Source organism: Mesoplodon bidens, assembly GCF_964165515.1.
Source record: "Mesoplodon bidens genome assembly, chromosome: 5".
Lineage (NCBI taxonomy): Eukaryota > Metazoa > Chordata > Mammalia > Artiodactyla > Ziphiidae > Mesoplodon > Mesoplodon bidens.
In genome coordinates this window covers 9,537,929-9,555,097 of record NC_138161.1, presented here as the reverse complement: position 1 = coordinate 9,555,097, position 17,169 = coordinate 9,537,929, and the positions used below count along the sequence as shown (strand labels likewise).

The following is a 17,169-nucleotide window of genomic DNA, read 5'->3' as shown; positions in this document are numbered from 1 at the left end:
GAAGGTGGAAAATAGGGGTGAGAACAGGAAGCTTGTATGAAAGTTTAAGGAAGAGTAGTTGCCTAGACCTCTTCCCAGCCTGCGAAGTCCAGCAGTGCTGCTTCTCTTCCTCTGTCAAAAGTCAGGGAGTTTACTTTCTGGAGCAGTTTCTACTGCTGAAGATGTGGGTGAGCCACTGTTTTGGAAGCCAAGAAGTAAGGGAAAGTTTGAATACTGAGTGGAAGAAATCCCCCTCCCTTCCTTCCCTCGCTGGGCTCCCAAGAGAAAAAGCTCTAGAAGATGATGGCAGCCTGAGCATCCTTCACATTCCCAGACCTTACTGCTTCTAGTCTGAAATAGAAATATAGCCAAGGATCCCCAGATGTACAAAACTGAAACAAAGGGAGTAGAAGAAACCATGTGAAATTTATGGAGAGGTGGGTAGATGTTTAACAGATAAATCTCCTAGAATGAAAAGATAAATGGTTGGAAGATAGAAAAAAGAAGAGACGATGTACTGGAGGGGCCGACATCTGAGTAAGGACATTTCAGAGTGGGAAATCAGAGAACAAAAGGGGGGAAATAATATAAGAAAGACTTAATTGCCACTAAATACACAGCATGGTGGCTGGAAAGGGTAAGAAATATCTCAGAGAGGAAAAACACAGGCTATTTTCAAAAGATCAGGAATCAGAATGGCAGGAACAATGAATGGTAGATAACAGTGGATTGATGCTTTTAAAGTTTTGAGAAAGTAATTCCCAACCTGGAAGTCTGTATTTTTCAAGCCAGCAGTGAACTTGAGAGGTGAATTAACATATTTTCACCATGCAAAATTTCACATTTCTTTATGTCGTATGTACCCTTTCTCAAGATTTTATTGGAGATTATGCCCTCTCCATATGAGAGAGTAAGCCTAAGAAAGGGGAAAATCCTTCTTGAGAAATGAGGTCTTAACACATAAGGCCCAAATAGCAAATCAGTACAAATATCCCTCTAAGTGGGGCAAAAAGTAATCTATTGGTGATAAATTCACAGAAAACTAAGCAGATGAAGAAAATGAGGCAATTTTTAATGCAGGGGAAATTGTTTTCCATGAAAGGATAGGGCATGCTGGTTTACTTTGTGGTTCACCTTTGATCACTGAATGTTGATAAAAATTCTGATGGGCAAACGGGAATGGCAGTGTCATTCACTGAGCTCTGGAGTTCAGAGAGCAGCCCTGGGGTGGCTGGTGGCATTCTGTTCGGACGTGTCACATTGAAATGCCGGAAGACGTCAGATGAAGAGGTATCTGGCAGTATAAGGATGTGGTACTTTTAAAAAGAGGTCTCAGTAGTTGTTTCCTTATCTGTAAAAGGAGAAAAGAGGTCTCAGTAGTTGTTTCCTTATCTGTAAAAGGAGAAAATAGTCTCTCCTTCATTAAATCATTGGGCAGTACTGTGTAATATATCATTTTTTTAAAAAATGAACATGGGCATTTCTTAGAATTTCAAGATAGTTAGATTACTTCAAGGTCGTCTATTTTTTCCATATCTACATTTTATAATCTTGTATTTCATATATAAAATTTTTTCCAGCCTGAAACGGAGACTCTCTACTCGTTCCTCAATTTTGAATGCAAAGAATCGGAGATTGAGTAATCCAGCATTTGAAAATTCTTATAAAGATGATGATGATGAAGATGTCATCATCTTAGAAGAAAACAGTACTCCCAAGCCTGCAGTGGACGATGATATTGAAGTGAAATTGCAACAGAGTCACATGGAGCAAAGCGGTGTTCAGGTGGAGCCTGTGGGTGATAATGAACCGTGTGGCCAGACTAGTTCAACAGACACCTCATCATCCAGGTGCAATCAGGGAACCACTGCAGCCACCCAGACTGAAGTACCAAGTTTAGTCGTTAAAAAGGAAGAAACTATTGAAGATGAGATAGATGTAAGAAATGACACAGCCATACTGCCATCCTGTGTGGAAACTGAAGGAAAGACACGTGAAACCCAGGAAATCTTTGATAAATCTGCTGGTGATGCTGGTTGCCAGTTAAGTGAACTAAGAAATGAGCTGCTGCTTGTCACCCAAGAAAAAGAAAATTATAAAAGACAGTGCCACGTGTTTACTGACCAAATCAAAGTGTTACAGCAGAGGATACTGGAAATGAATGACAAATACGTGAAGAAGGAAACTTGCCATCAGTCTACTGAAACTGATGCTGTATTTTTACTTGAAAGTATTAACGGTAAATCTGAAAGTCCAGACCATATGGTGTCTCAGTATCGGCAAGCTTTGGAAGAAATAGAAAGGCTGAAAAAACAGTGTAGTGCTTTGCAACATGTAAAGGCTGAATGCAGTCAGTGTTCCAATAGTGAGAGTAAAAGTGAAGTGGATGAGATGGTTGTACAGCTTGACGATGTATTTAGACAGCTGGACAAATGCAGTATCGAGAGGGACCAGTATAAAAGTGAGGTAAGTTACGTCATCCGGCACAGTGAGAGTCGTGGGAGTCCAGGGGCATCTAAAGCTTGACTGCCAGTTGCTAGGTGGGCATAAATCACTTAATCATATTTCCATTTACCGACTCCACTGGTTCTCAACTGGGAGTGGTCCTCCTGGGGGCATATGGAAATGTGTAGGGCAGTTTCAGTTCTTAAGTGTCTTGAAGGGATGGGCATTGTTGGAATTGAATGGGTGGGAACCAGGTCTGGTAAATGTCCTGCAGTGCGCAGGACACTGCTGTGCCGTGAGGGGTCATCCCGCTCATTCCCACTGAGACGCTCAGTTACTAACATGCCGGGAGTTCTCCGTCCGTTATTAATAAGCCTGAAAATAACCACACAGGGTAGATGACAATACCTCATTTTATAGAGGTACCGTGTATTAGTTATGATTAGCTTCCTCTGAAGGTGACATAAAACCCCACGTAACAGTAGCAGCTGCGCAGTCATCAGAGACACAGGCTCCTTCTACATCGTTGCTTTGCTTCTCAACCTGCACTTGTGGTCTGAGATGGCTCTTCAGGTCCAGCCAACATATATCTACATTCCAGGCAACAGGAAAGAGAAGGGGTGGGGTTTCTGAAAGCTGCTTATATGCCATCTGTCAGAACTTAGTCACCTGGCCAGTGGATGCCTTGGAAATGTAGTCTTTATTTGGGGGTTCTTTTACTGAGGAAGGAGGAGCCCCCAGTTCAGATTTGGGTAGCTCCTTTGAAAACTATTTTACGTATTATATTTACATGGCATTGGAAAGGAGAGTTTCTCTGCTAAAAGGCATTTGGAAACGACAGTATGGTACCGAATTGCCCCTTCTTCCTGGAAATACTGCTGACATAACTGCTCATTCAGACATTCCGCTTGATGTGTTGGCTCAGGAGCTAGATGACAAAATACATAAACAATGTAAGCTTTCTGTTGTAACTTATTGCTGGTGAGTGTGCAAGAAATGAAAGTCACTATGACCTCAACATAATTTGGGCATTTTTATCTGGGTTTTTAGGCCCCATTTGTTTTTTTTGTTTGTTTGTTTTTGCGGTACGCGGGCCTCTCACTGTTGTGGCCTCTCCCGTTGCGGAGCACAGGCTCCGGACGCGCAGGCTCAGCGGCCATGGCCCACGGACCCAGCCGCTCCGCGGCATGTGGGATCTTCCCAGACCGGGGCACGAACCCGTGTCCCCTGCATCGGCAGGCGGACTCTTCAACCACTGCGCCACCAGGGAAGCCCCCATTTGTTTTTAGTCATGCTTTAATTAACATTTTGTATTCTTCTAATGTAAAAAGATATAGAGCTGAAACTAAACAAATGAAGCTTTATTTATAGAAAGCTATTGTTTTTTGTGTGTGTTCTGTTGGTTTTCTTTTTGGAGCGGGGAGGTGTCCTAATTTTTTGATGGTAATTTTCATCAAGGAGGATTTTGTACATTTCTTAGCTTAAATTTGCACTTTGACATTAGTATTTTTAAATTGTACAGTTACAAAATTAATTAATTTTTTGTCAGGTTGAATTATTGGAAATGGAAAAATCACAAATCCGTTTGCAGTGTGAAGAACTGAAAACTGAAATCGAACAATTAAAGTCTACAAGTCGACAAATTGGAGATGTGTCAACATCAAGTAACATCGAGGAGTCTGTAAATTATACTGATGGGGAAAGGTAATATGAAATGAGGCATTTGGCTAGGGCTGCAGTTCTGGTTAGCATGATACTTATTTGCTAGTGCACATCAAACAGATTGTTCTAGCAAAAGAAGTTATTGGCTGCTGTGATCCCAACATTCTGATAGACAGAGGTACAAAAGGAGTACATGTCATCATTCTTCCCTTCAAGGAACTAACAATTTTGTGAACTTAAATGAAATAGGAATTTCAAAGGAATTAAGCTCTGATTGGTCAGAGTGGTTTGGAATGTTTTTTGGGAAAAAGTGAAAATTGAGCCAGATATTGAAGGATGGGCTGAATTAGGCAATGACTAGAAGACAAGGGTCCATTTCATGAAACTTACTTTTTCACCTTGATTTCTTTAATTTCTGTACTTGGCACTATTTCTTTATGGTTTGCTACCTCATTTTACTACATGCCTTCCCCAAGTTTAACTTTTAGGAAATCACAAAATTACTAAAAATTGCCATTACAGGTGATTCCTAATAACAGGTGATTAATTAGGAAGACGTTCTGTGAAAATAAGAAAATAGTAAATGAAAGATTACCCTCTCTCAGTAAGATATTAAATGGGCTTGGGGTTCTGACAGTGTTGGTGGTGTGTTGATAACCATTCAAGAGAGAAAAAAAAAACACAAAAATAGTCATTAAAAATAACTCGACTCTTCCTGCTAATATGATAAAACTTGATACCTAAAATGTACTATCGTTGAGAAATAATTTACCATCCTTACTTGACATTAATTATATTATGACTTAGTTTTTTAGTTTAAGGTTTTAAAGGATTTCGTTAAATCTATTCATGGAAATAGAATGAATAGATCAGTACATATAAGCATGGGGGGGCAAGGAGTCAGAAAAAAAAAATCCCAGCTGGTGTTTCTGAAAATGGGAACCACAAGCATCTGTGGTGCTTGTAAAAATGCAGATCCTTGGACCACAGTGCAGTTTATTAAATTGGAAACTTTTAAACAATCTCCCAGATGATTCACTTGCACACTAAACTTTGAGTAACTGATCATCTTTTAGCCCTGTGCTTTCCGAGACAGTATAGCCACATTTGGCCACTGACACTTGAAATCTAGCTAGTCTAAATTGAGATGTGCTTTAATTATAAAATACATGCTGGATTTTGATGCCCTGGTATGAAAAAATAAATAAATAAATAAAATGCCTCAATATTCTGTTATATGATGAAGTGATATTTTATATGTAACTAAAATTTATTTCATTTTACTTTTTAATGTGGCTATTTGAATATTTACAATTGCATATGCAGCTCACAATATTTCTCTCAGTCCTGTTCGTTGTACTAAAATAGGGATTTGTGATGTGTCCTGTAGAGAGGAGGAATTAGCCAGGACAGTCAAAAGACTTAAAGGATAGGATAGGTCAAAGATGGTTGTAGGGTCATACTGGTCTTTTTCTATTTTTTGTATAGAAATGGGCCTCTGATTGAAGATGCGTGGGAAAGCTTGGATAAAAAACAGCTGGTATGGGGATGATGTAAAATTTTATCAAAGGTCCAATGGAATCTTAACATAAGCTCACAAAAAACACATTTAAAATCACACTTTTATGCGTTGTCAACGCAAGGATGAGCAGCTCGCTCCTTCAGAGATTTCCACCCTAGAAAGATCAGTATCTAAACTAAATGTAGACTTCTTATATTTGGGGAGGGGGCCGAACAAAAACAACTGTAACATCCTCTTGACCCGGGCGTCTCAACCTTCGACACAAAGGCTGCTTGCTGTGTAGTTGTAGAAATTTGAAGTCTAGAATGTGGATATTCAGATAGATACAGTATAGAAAACGGAAGGAATGATAATGATCATTTAATCCAGGGTTTCTCAGTGTTTATAATAAATGCATAGTAAAACGGATAGTTAGTGAACTTTAGCATGTGATAGGTTCAGAGAAATCCTGCATTGTCTTTTTTTTTTTTTTTTTTTTTTTTAGTATTTATTTATTTGGTTGCACCGGGTCTTTGTTGCAGCAGGTGGGCTCCTTAGTTGCTGCTCCAGGGCTCCTCAGTTACAGCTCACCGGCTCTTTAGTTGTGGCATGCGAACTCCCAGCTGTGGCATGCATGTGGGATCTAGTTCCCTGACCAGGGTTTGAACCCAGGCGCCCTGCATTGGGAGTGCAGAGTCCTATCCACTGTGCCACCAGGGAAGTCCCAGAAATCCTGCATTTTAAAAAGTCTTTTTACCATTATTTAACCCAAAGGTGTATCAGCTTATTTGACCACAGGATCATTTCTTTTTCCTTTTATACTACTATGGATATCTCAGAACATGTTTTAGGGAACAATTCAATTCACTATGCTAAAAAGGAAGCTGAAATTCAAAGCGATACATTCTTATTCTTAGACCAGTGTTCTCACTAGTGTATCATTATTGTTTTCCAGGTGATAACAAGATTTTCAATTGTAAATAATAGCTTGTAATTTATGTATTTTACCAGTTCATCTTTTCTCCAGTCTCGAATTAAAATTGTAATAGTTGGAACCAAACAGAGCTGCTAGTGTTTTGAAACACTCTGCATACCAACAGATAAATATTATACTTCGTTATTAAATTATGAATTATTAAGTTAAATGAATTGTTAAGTCTAGTTCTCTTGAGAAAGTTTTGCTTTTCATTTAGTTTGTATATCATTCTACAGAGATTCCATTTTAATGTTTCCCTTAAATTATAAGGCCTACCTGAATATTAAACGTATTGTTATAATGTTTGTCTAATAGGTGTAATGTTTGTATTTGCAGCCTCAAACTTCGATCTCTTCGAGTTAACGTAGGACAGCTCCTGGCCATGATTGTACCTGATCTCGATCTTCAGCAAGTGAATTATGATGTCGATGTAGTTGATGAGATCTTAGGACAAGTTGTCGAGCAAATGAGTGAAATCAGTAGTACTTAAAAGTGTATTTTATGTGAGATAGTAAAAAATATTTGCTCTGTCTTTCTGGTTGTATAGCTTTCAAAATTTAAGCAACTTTGTTATAGATATGATACGTAACGGACTGAAGAACCATAATCTTTTCTGTATTCTATGCATTCAAGTGTGGACACAAATATTGTGGACACATTATCACACCTTTTGAAATGCCTGTGAATCATTGGTATTGAGCAGCTACATAGCTAACTCATGATTCTGCTTTGAAATGTAAATATTTTTAATTAAGTCACACATATTTTTTTATTACCCTAGAGGACTCAAGTGTTTTTCACCAAGAGGTTTTCAGGTTGCCCCTAACCTTTGTGCAGTCTTTTCTGGTTCCCCAAAGTGTATTTTTCTCTGACTTGAGGGCTGTGCCATAATACAAATGGAAATGTTACCTTTGATTTTCTTACAGAGAAGTTTAAAACAGGGTTTTTAAAAATGGAATAACACTCCTGATAAGTTGTAAGTAATTGAGCATTAATGTTTCTTTTCTATAAATTCTTATCTCCTGAAATATTTTATTCATGAAAATAAAGTAAGCAGAAACTCCATCCATTTTGCCAGGTTTTTTTTTTGTGTGTGCTGAGATTGCCGATCATGGTTATTAAACACAAAGTGTTTTTACAGAAAAAAATAATGATTTTTAGTATAAAAATATAAAAAATATTAAATGCCCCACCACATTTACTCTGAAGCCCATTTTTGGCTGCTTAGTCCACATGGAGTGGGCACAATAATTGTTTAATATTTCTTTTTGTGAAATTTCCTGTACAGCCTTTTGTAGGATTACTACAGGTTAATATGAGTTGAGGAAGACAATCTTTCTCCAACAGTACTGCATACCTTTTATTATATTACAAACCAGTACTGCATACCTTTTATTATATTACAAACCTAAGTGTTTTATATCCTGGAGTTAAGCAACAAACAACCTAGGATTATAGTATTACATGCCATAAAAATTATGCTTTACTGGTCCCGTGTTTTGTGCAATTATAAAGAGATGGCTTTCTATTAAGTATAACTGTATATATAATTAAGAATCATATTTTCCACAACTAAAATGTGCATTATTTTTTTCAAAGTTTTATCATTGCTATTTATTTTTACTTTTGTTTCTGAACATTGAATACATGTTCCTTTTGTATGCTTAATTACATGTCTGTCATGTACAATATTAAATTTTTACTGTACATTAACTTATAGAAGAAGCAAATAAATGAAATTTTTATTTGCTTGATAAAGTAATTGAAAGTGTATTTTTGGTATGAAGCTGGTTTTCTGTCACAGTTGTATCTGCTCAAATTTTAAAATATCTTGTAATAAAATAAAAATATATATGATGGCTCACACTTCAGATACTACTTTTAAGGAATTCTGTATTCAAGTTATATTTTGAAAAGTAAGATTGTGTCTGTTAAGACCCTCAAGTTGAGCTCATTTTACGATATTTATTAGAAGTTATATTTAGAAGATACAATTTCTAAAAATTTAGAAGTTATATTTACTTCCATTAAGGCTCTAAGACTGGGCTCACCTTGAGAGTGTGTGCGTGCATTTTACACTCAAGAAAGAAACTTTATTTGTGTAAGTCATTTAATCTAAAGAAACCTTGCCTAAATGACAGCAGCTGTGTATAGCATGTCTAAGTTTGTGAATATTTATGTAGCACTTATTTCTGGAATTTGCTATTTTTCCCTTCCTTTTGGTCAGCTATATTCTTGCAAAAATACATATTTTATATGGCTGTTAACTGGCTTAATGGCAAAGTTAATCATAGAATTAGAGAAACTTGCTTGCTAAATCGATTCTTTGGAAATACTTACCTAATATTCACTTTAAGTAAATATTGCCAAGATATGACTTTGTGGCTAGCAAATTTAACAGAAGAATGTACATGGGCTTTCATGTCATCTATTGAGGTAGCTATACCTATCTTTTTTTGTTGAGTTAAATTTGTTTCTACCTGTCTTTTTGTTAAGTTAAATTTGTTCAAAGGCTAGTGTGGGGGAGGATAGTGTGGCTTAAACTAATTATTTAAAACTTAAAAGCAGTGTGAGGACGTAAACCAGAATAGTCCACAGTCCCTACAAACAGGACCTCAGCTAAGACCACAAAATCAGTAAAAGCTAATTTTCACACAGCAGGAGAGGCATGGCATATGGATGTGGCCTTTATTTGGGCCTCAAATTCCTAATGTGGGCAGGAGGTGCTGGTGACTCTGCCCATGGTCTCAGACACTTGATTCCTGCTGTCATACAGCCCATTAGGTCGTTATTTGTCATGGAAGAATAATTAAAGTGATATGTACTAATGGTTCTTACCACTCACTGGCTGCATTTTAGAATCACTTGGGCAGTTCTTAGGAATCCCAGTGTGAGGATGCACCCCGTACTAATTAAGAGTTTTGGGGGTTGGACCAAACTGTCAGGCTTCTTTTCTTTAAGGCCTCCCAGTGCACCGTCAGAGCTGAGAGCTATTGATCTATATACCCTCCAGTGATGAATATTTGTAAGTGTTGAACTCAAGTGGTTCCTGAAACAAACTCAGGATCTGCATGACCACTTTCTCACTGCGGTAAGCAAGGACAGGGGGAGGGAAGCAGAGTTGATGCCCAAGTTAGAAATGTAAATACAACAGAATGGTATAAAGTGAAAAGTGTTTTCTTATGTCCTTCCAGAAAATATTAGCTGCCTACATACACACATTCATATATATATGCATTCAGTTTATATTAAATTTTATATCTTTGTATTTGATTATATATTTGTATCAAATCTACACAGGTATCACACCATATAATTGGTAACATTTCCATATTGAACAGCCTTAGTAGCATTTTATGACATGAATATGCTCTCAGCCCTCATTTATTTCTCGTCTTTTGATATTACTACAAAAGCTGCTGCTGTGAAAATACACACCACACATACTTTTTAAAGTATATCCAGAATGTAAATACCTTGTAGTGAATACTGATAGGTCAAAGTGTATGCCGTGTTAATCTTAATAAATGTCGCCATCCAAAAATGGTTGCGAGTATTCATACTATGAAAAATAGATGTATGAGTGTGTTTTTTCCGATCTCCATCAAGCTTATTGATATGTGGAAAAATGGAAGCTTGCACTTTGTCTCAGGTTGAACATGTTTTCATATATTTTATTGGCCATTTTAATTCCTTTTTCTGAGTACCCTGTCATAGTCTCTGCCTATTCTTTTCTGTTGGGTTCTTTGGTTTATTGCTTTAAAAAAGCTAAATGCCTGTTAATGTGGCCACAAACACTACCCAGACGACAACTAGCTTTCAGAAGTTGGTTCAGTCTTACTTTGCACAGTGTCACATAGACTCATTGGAATGGAGTGAGAGACCCACTGGATTCATGTCTTTTTATATGCGGCTGCCCCTTGAAAAACTTGGCGCCTGTGGGCTCTGACCCCCATTTAGTAAAAAATCCATGTATAACTTTTGACTCCCCCAAAGTTACTAATAACTGTTGACCGGAAGCCTTACAACAATGAACAGTCAATTAACATGTTTTGTCTATGTTACAGGTATCATTTGCTGTATTCCTAGAATGAAGTAAGCTAGAGAAAAATTGTTAGAATCATAAGGAAAATACAGTACAGTACCAAATTCGTCATCTGTTTACAAGATGGACCATCTCAGTATGTACATCTGTATTGTCTTAAATGATAACACTAGATGTTACATGTACCCATTGAAAATGAAAAGGTAATAGGAAAAAGAAATTCATTTATTTACAGGTATAATGATTCATGCACTGGTAATGAAGCAGCAAGGAATATGATTGCTTTTTGGTAGCCTAGTGTAATCAATACAATTGCTTCACGGTTGCCTAGCTTATACACTAATCGTTATAAAATTTTTAAAAATTTAGTTTATTTTTGGCTGCATTGGGTCTTCTTTGCTGTGTGCGGGCTTTCCCTAGTTGTGGTGAGCAGGAGTTAATCTTGGTTGCGGTGTGCAGGCTTCTCACTGCGGTGGCTTCTCTTGTTGCGGAGCACAGGCTCTAGGCACGTTGGTTTCAGTAGCTGTGGCACACGGGGTCAGTAGTTGTGGCTCACAGACTCTAGAGTGCAGGCTCAGTAGTTGTGGCGCACGGGCTTAGTTGCTCCGCGGCATGTGGGTTCTTCGCGGAGCAGGAGTCAAACGTATGTTCCCTGCATTGGCAGGCGGATTATTAACCACTGCGCCACCAGGGAAGCCCGTTATAATTTATTTTTTTTTGGCTGTGTTGGTTCTTCGTTGCTGCATGCAGGCTTTCTCTAGTTGCGGCAAGCAGGGGCTACTCTTCGTTGCGGTGTGCAGGCTTCTCTGCAGTGGCTTCTCTTGTTGTAGAGCACCAGCTCCAGGCGTACGGGCTTCAGAATTTGTGCCTCACGGGCTCTAGTGCACAGGCCCAGTAGTTGTGGCACGTGGGCTTAGTTGCTCCGCGCCATGTGGGATCTTCCCAGACCAGGGCTCAAACTCGTGTCCCCTGCGTTGGCAGGCGGATTCTTAAACACTGTGCCACCAGGGAAGCTTGTTATAAAATCTTTATGGCATACAGTATTACAGTTATATTCTTTTTTTCTATAGTTTCTTTTTCATAGATTAATTTATTATTTATTTATTTTTGGCTGCATCGGGTCTTAGTGGCAGCATGTGGGATCTTCACTGAGGCCTGTGGGATCTTTCGTTGCAGCACGAGGGCTTCTCTCTAGCTGCGGTGTGTGGGTTTTCTCTTCTGTAGTTGTGGTGCATGGGCTCTGTAGTTTGCAGCATGCAGGCTCTAGTTGAGGCACGTGAGCTCAGTAGTTGTGGCATGCAGGATCTTAGTTCCCTGACCAGGGATCGAACCCATGTCCCCTGCATTGCAAGGTGGATTCTTTACCACTGGACCACCAGGGAAGTCCCTACAGTTATATTCTTAATACAGTATTGGAAACGTTACATTTTTTTAAAAACCTCTTACCTGTGATGATATGCAGTTTCTCCCGTTACGAGAGAAGCATACTGTATGGTAATGTAATTCTTTGAAAGCAAAGTTATAAAACAGGAAACTTACATTAATTTTATGTTAAATATCACTCACCTTATACCTATGTAAGGATAGACTAGTATCTACATATATTCTATGCATTCATGATATACCTAAATTTTTCTTATGTTTGTTTATTACATGAAATCGTGCATTTTATTATATATTTATTTTGAAGTATAAATGATTTACAATATCATGTTTCAGGTGTACAGCACAGTGATTCAGTTATATATATATATTTTTTCAGACTCTTTTCACTTATAGGTTATTACAAAATATTACTATAGCTCCCTGTGCTATACAGTAGGTCCTTGTTGGTTATCCATTTTATATATAGCACTGTGTATATGTTGATGCCAATCACCTAATTTAACCCTCCCCCCAACTTTTTCTTAAATTTTTAGATATTTCTAGGTTATGCACTTCGTCTGCATTTTTATTTATTTTTATTATTATTTATTTATTTATTTTTGGCTGCATTGGGTCTTCGTTGCTGCACGTGGTCTTTCTCTAGTCGTGGCGAGCAGGGGCTACTCTTCGTTGCTGTGCGTGGGTTTCTTTTTTTTTTTTTTTTTTTTTTTTTTTGCAGTACGCGGGCCTCTCACTGCTGTGGCCTCTCCCGTTGCGGAGCACAGGCTCCGGACGCGCAGGCTCAGCGGCCGTGGCTCACGGGCCCAGCCACTCTGCGGCATGTGGGATCCTCCTGGACCGGGGCACGAACCTGTGTCCCCTGCATTGGCAGGCGGACTCTCAACCACTGTGCCACCAGGGAAGCCCCGTGCATGGTTTCTCATTGCGGTGGCTTCTCCAGTTGCAGAGCACGGGCTCTAGGTGCGCTGGTTTCAGTAGTTGTGGCTCGCGGGCTCAGTAGTTGTGGCTCACGGGCTCTAGAGCACAGGCTCAGTAGTTGTGGCGCATGGGCTTAGTTGCTCCGCGGCATGTGGGATCTTCCCAGACCAGGGCTCAGACCCGTGTCACCTGCATTGGCAGGCGGATTCTTAACCACTGCACCACCAGTGAAGCCCTTATCTGCATATTTAAATTGTCGTAATCTCCCCCAAGTTTCCAGTATATTGAAAAAAATCTGCATATAAGTGAACCCATCCAGTTCAAACCCGTGTTGTTCAAGGGTCAACTGTGTTTGTCTTTTTGTTTTTTTATAGATTTATTTTATTTTTGGCTGTGTTGGGTCTTCATTGCTGCACGCGGGCTTTCTCTAGTTGCGGTGAGCAGGGGCTACACTTCGTTGCGGTGCGCGGGCTTCTCATTGCAGTGGCTTCTCTTTTTCCGGAGCACGGGCTCTAGGCATTGGGGCTTCAGTAGTTGTGGCTCGCTGGCTCTAGAGCACAGGCTCAGTAGTTGTGGCGCACGGGCTTAGCTGCTCTGTGGCATGTGGGATCTTCCCGTACCAGGGCTCGAACCCGCATCCCCTGCGTTGGCAGGTGGATTCCTAACCAATGCGGCACCAGGGAAGTCCCTGTATTTGTCTTTGGGACATTGGTCACGGCTCACAAAAAGAATGCCATCAATATCCATCCAGTTGGCATAGAGGAAAATATGCATTGCTTTTTTAGCATTAATTTTGTGATCATGAAGTTAATTTACATATACTGGCCTCTAGGGAGAAAGTCAAGACCCGTGAAGACAAGTCTTGGTAAATTCAAGCCATTCAAATTCAGATGAAGTTTTTAGGTGAGTGTGGTCATAGAGAATGAATTAACCATTACAGAACTGGAGTGTGAATCACAAGTAAATTTCCTACACAGGCATTCTAATAAGAATGGGCTGAGTAAATACAATTACCTATTTCAAACATGTAAAACAAGTTTAACCTCAAGGTTCAGTATTAATTTCTTGCAAAGCAGTCAGGACTTATTATGGTAATGATATATAGAATAGACTCAAAAGAACTTTTACCCCAACTTGGCTAATATTTAGGTTATGAGTGTCTTCAATTATGTAAATATTATCCAGAATTCAGCTGTATCTTCATAGCAAAGTGTAATGGTGCTTTATATTCACAAAGTACATGAGTCATCAGTCTTCCTCATTCCTGTTAAATGCTGTTGAAAACTGGCCTGTGTTTTGAACTGTGTGGCCTATGTTTTGAAAGTTTGTACTGTGATCTGAAGCAGGGCTGACTGGAAGTAATTTGATGTGGGCTTTTCATTTTCTTTTTTCTGGATAGGCAGTTGTCCCATGTTTCTGCGATTCCCTTGGTGGAGTATCTCTCAAACTGTGGTGTTCATGCAGACTGCTGAGATGCTAGAAAGCGCCCTTCCCAACTTGCTGTGTGACTTTACAGTGTGAGTTGTCTAACCAGCTGACAGCCAGAGAAGTGATGCAGTCTGACATAACTAACTATACCTGTTACCTCTTTTTCTGGGCAGAGAATTACAGGGGTCTAGGACAATAATAAAAATGATTACATACTATAATACTTACATATACTTATGTTACATAAAGTATATGATAATAGTATTATACGCCATATTCACCATCATCACTTTAACCAGTAGTTTCTCATTTCCCACTAATTTACTGTGTCCTTAAATTGATTTTTTTCAGTATCAGATATTTTAAGCTCTATAAAGGGATTATTTATTTATTTATTTATTTTTAATTTTTTGGCCATGCCAGGTGGCTTGCGGGATCTTAGTTTCCTGACCGGGGATTGAACCTGGACCCCCAGCAGTGGAAGCTTGGAGTCCTAACCACTGGACAGCCAGGGAATTCCCTCTATAACAGGAATTTTCAATTGCATACAAAAGTAGAGAAACTGTTCATTGCAGCACTGTTAACAATAGCCAGGACATGGAAGCAACCTAAATGCCCATCAGCAGAGGAATGGATAAAGAAGATGTACATATATACTGTGGAATATTACTCAGCCATAAAAAGGAACGAAATAATGCCATTTGCAGCAATATGGATGGACCTAGAGATTATCGTACTGAGTGAAGTAAGTCAGAGAGAGACATAACATATGATATTGCTTATATGTGGAATCTACAAAAGGGTACAAGTGAACTTATGTGCAAAACAGAAATAGAGATACAAATGCAGAAAACAAACATGGTTACCAGGGGGTAAAGTGGTTGGGGGGAGGGGTAAACTGGGAGATTGGGAGTGACATATACACACTACTATATATAAAATAGATAACTGGGCTTCCCTGGTGGCGCAGTGGTTGAGAATCTGCTTGCCAATGCAGGGGATATGGGTTCGAGCCCTGGTCTGGGAAGATCCCACATGCCGCGGAGCAACTAGGCCTGTGAACCACAACTACTGAGCCTGCGCGTCTGGAGCCCACGAGACACAACTACTGAGCCTGCGCGTCTGGAGCCCATGCTCCGCAACAAGAGGCCGCGATAGTTAGAGGCCCGCGTACCGCGATGAAGAGTGGCCCCCGCTTGCCGCAACTAGAGAAAGCCCTCGCACAGAAACGAAGACCCAACACAGCCAAAAATAATTAATAAATTAATAAAAAAAAAGGGCCTCCCTGGTGGCGCAGTGGTTGAGAGTCCGCCTGCCGATGCAGGGGATACGGGTTCGTGCCCCGGTCTGGGAGGATCCCATATGCCGCGGAGCGGCTGGGCCCGTGAGCCATGGCCACTGGGCCTGCGCATCCGGAGCCTGTGCTCCGCAACGGGAGAGGCCACAACAGTGAGAGGCCCGCATACCGCAAAAAGAAAAAAAAAAAAAAAATTAATAAAAAAAAAAACCCAACTAATAAGGACCTACTGTATAGCACAGGGAACTCTATTCAATACTCTGTAATGGCCTATATGGGAGAAAAATCTTAAAAAGTGGATATATCTATAACTGATTCACTTTGCTGTACACCTGAAACTAACATAACATTGTAAACCAACTACTCCAGTAAAAATTTTTTTAAAAAATAGAGGAACTATTATAATGAACTCGTGTACCCATCACTCTGCTTCAACAATTTCCAACTCACAGTCAATCTTGTCTTATCTATATCCCCATTAACTTATCCTTCCAGTAATATTTATGTGTGTGTGTGTGTGTGTGTGTTTGTTGTAAATATTAACTCATTAATTTTTTTATTGTGGAAATATATACATTACATAAAATTTATCATTTTACCATTTTTAAGTGTATGATTCAGTGGCATTAAGTACATTCACATTGTTGGGCAACTATCACCACTATCCATTTCCAGAACTTTTTCATCATCTCAGATAAACTCTGTATCCACTAAACAATAACTCCTCATTCCCACCTGCCCCCCTGGTGGCCTCTACTTTCTGTCTCTACGAATTTGCTTATTCTAGGTACCTCATAGAAGTGGAATGGTAACATATTTGTTCTTTTTATTTTTAATCTATTTATTTTTGGCTATGTTGGTTCTTTGTTGCTGTGCGTGGGCTTTCTCTAGTTGCAGCGAGCGGGGACTACTCACTGTGGTGGCTTCTTTTGTTGTGGAGCACAGGCTGTAGGCAGGCGGGCTTCAGTAGTTGTGGCTTGCAGGCTCTAGAGCGCAGGCTTAGTAGTTGTGGCGCATGGGATTAGTTCCTCCGCGGCATGTGGGATCTTTCCAGACCAGGGCTCGAACCCATATCCCCTGCATTGGCAGGCGGATTCTTAACCACTGCACCACCAGGGAAGTCCCCATATTTGTTCTTTTGTGTTTGGCTTATTTCACTTTGCATAACGTTTTTAAGGTTCATCCATCCTGTTGCATATATGTTTCATTCCTTTTTAAGGCTGAATGATATTCCATTGTATGTATGTACCATATTTCGTTTATCCATTCATCCGTCCATGGACATTTAGGTTGGCTCCACTTTTTGCTATTCTGCTATGAACACCGTTGTATAAATATCTAATTGCATCCTTGCTTTTACTTTTAATTCTTTTCGGTACATACATAGGAGTGGGATTTTCCTTTTTTTTTTTTTCTCTTATGTGTGCTTTTCAAACAATCAGATTATCTACAGTACATATTCGTCATTCCCAGTCCAACTTCTAGAAATCCTAGCCATGACTCAAGAGAGAACATCTAAAAACTACATATCT

At 39.4% G+C, this 17,169-nt stretch overlaps 1 protein-coding gene across 1 annotated transcript in view; it reads left to right on the top strand.

Moving 5' to 3' along the window:
* Positions 1–7,628, top strand: part of MORC3 (MORC family CW-type zinc finger 3) — a 41,383-nt gene extending 33,755 nt beyond the window's left edge. The window contains exons 15-17 of the mRNA XM_081234478.1: positions 1,560–2,445; positions 3,974–4,128; positions 6,900–7,628. Of these exons, the coding sequence (XP_081090604.1) occupies positions 1,560–2,445; positions 3,974–4,128; positions 6,900–7,053 (1,195 nt within the window). The 3' untranslated portion in view covers positions 7,054–7,628. The remainder of the gene's footprint in view (positions 1–1,559; positions 2,446–3,973; positions 4,129–6,899) is intronic.
* The last annotated feature ends 9,541 nt before the right edge of the window (positions 7,629–17,169 follow it).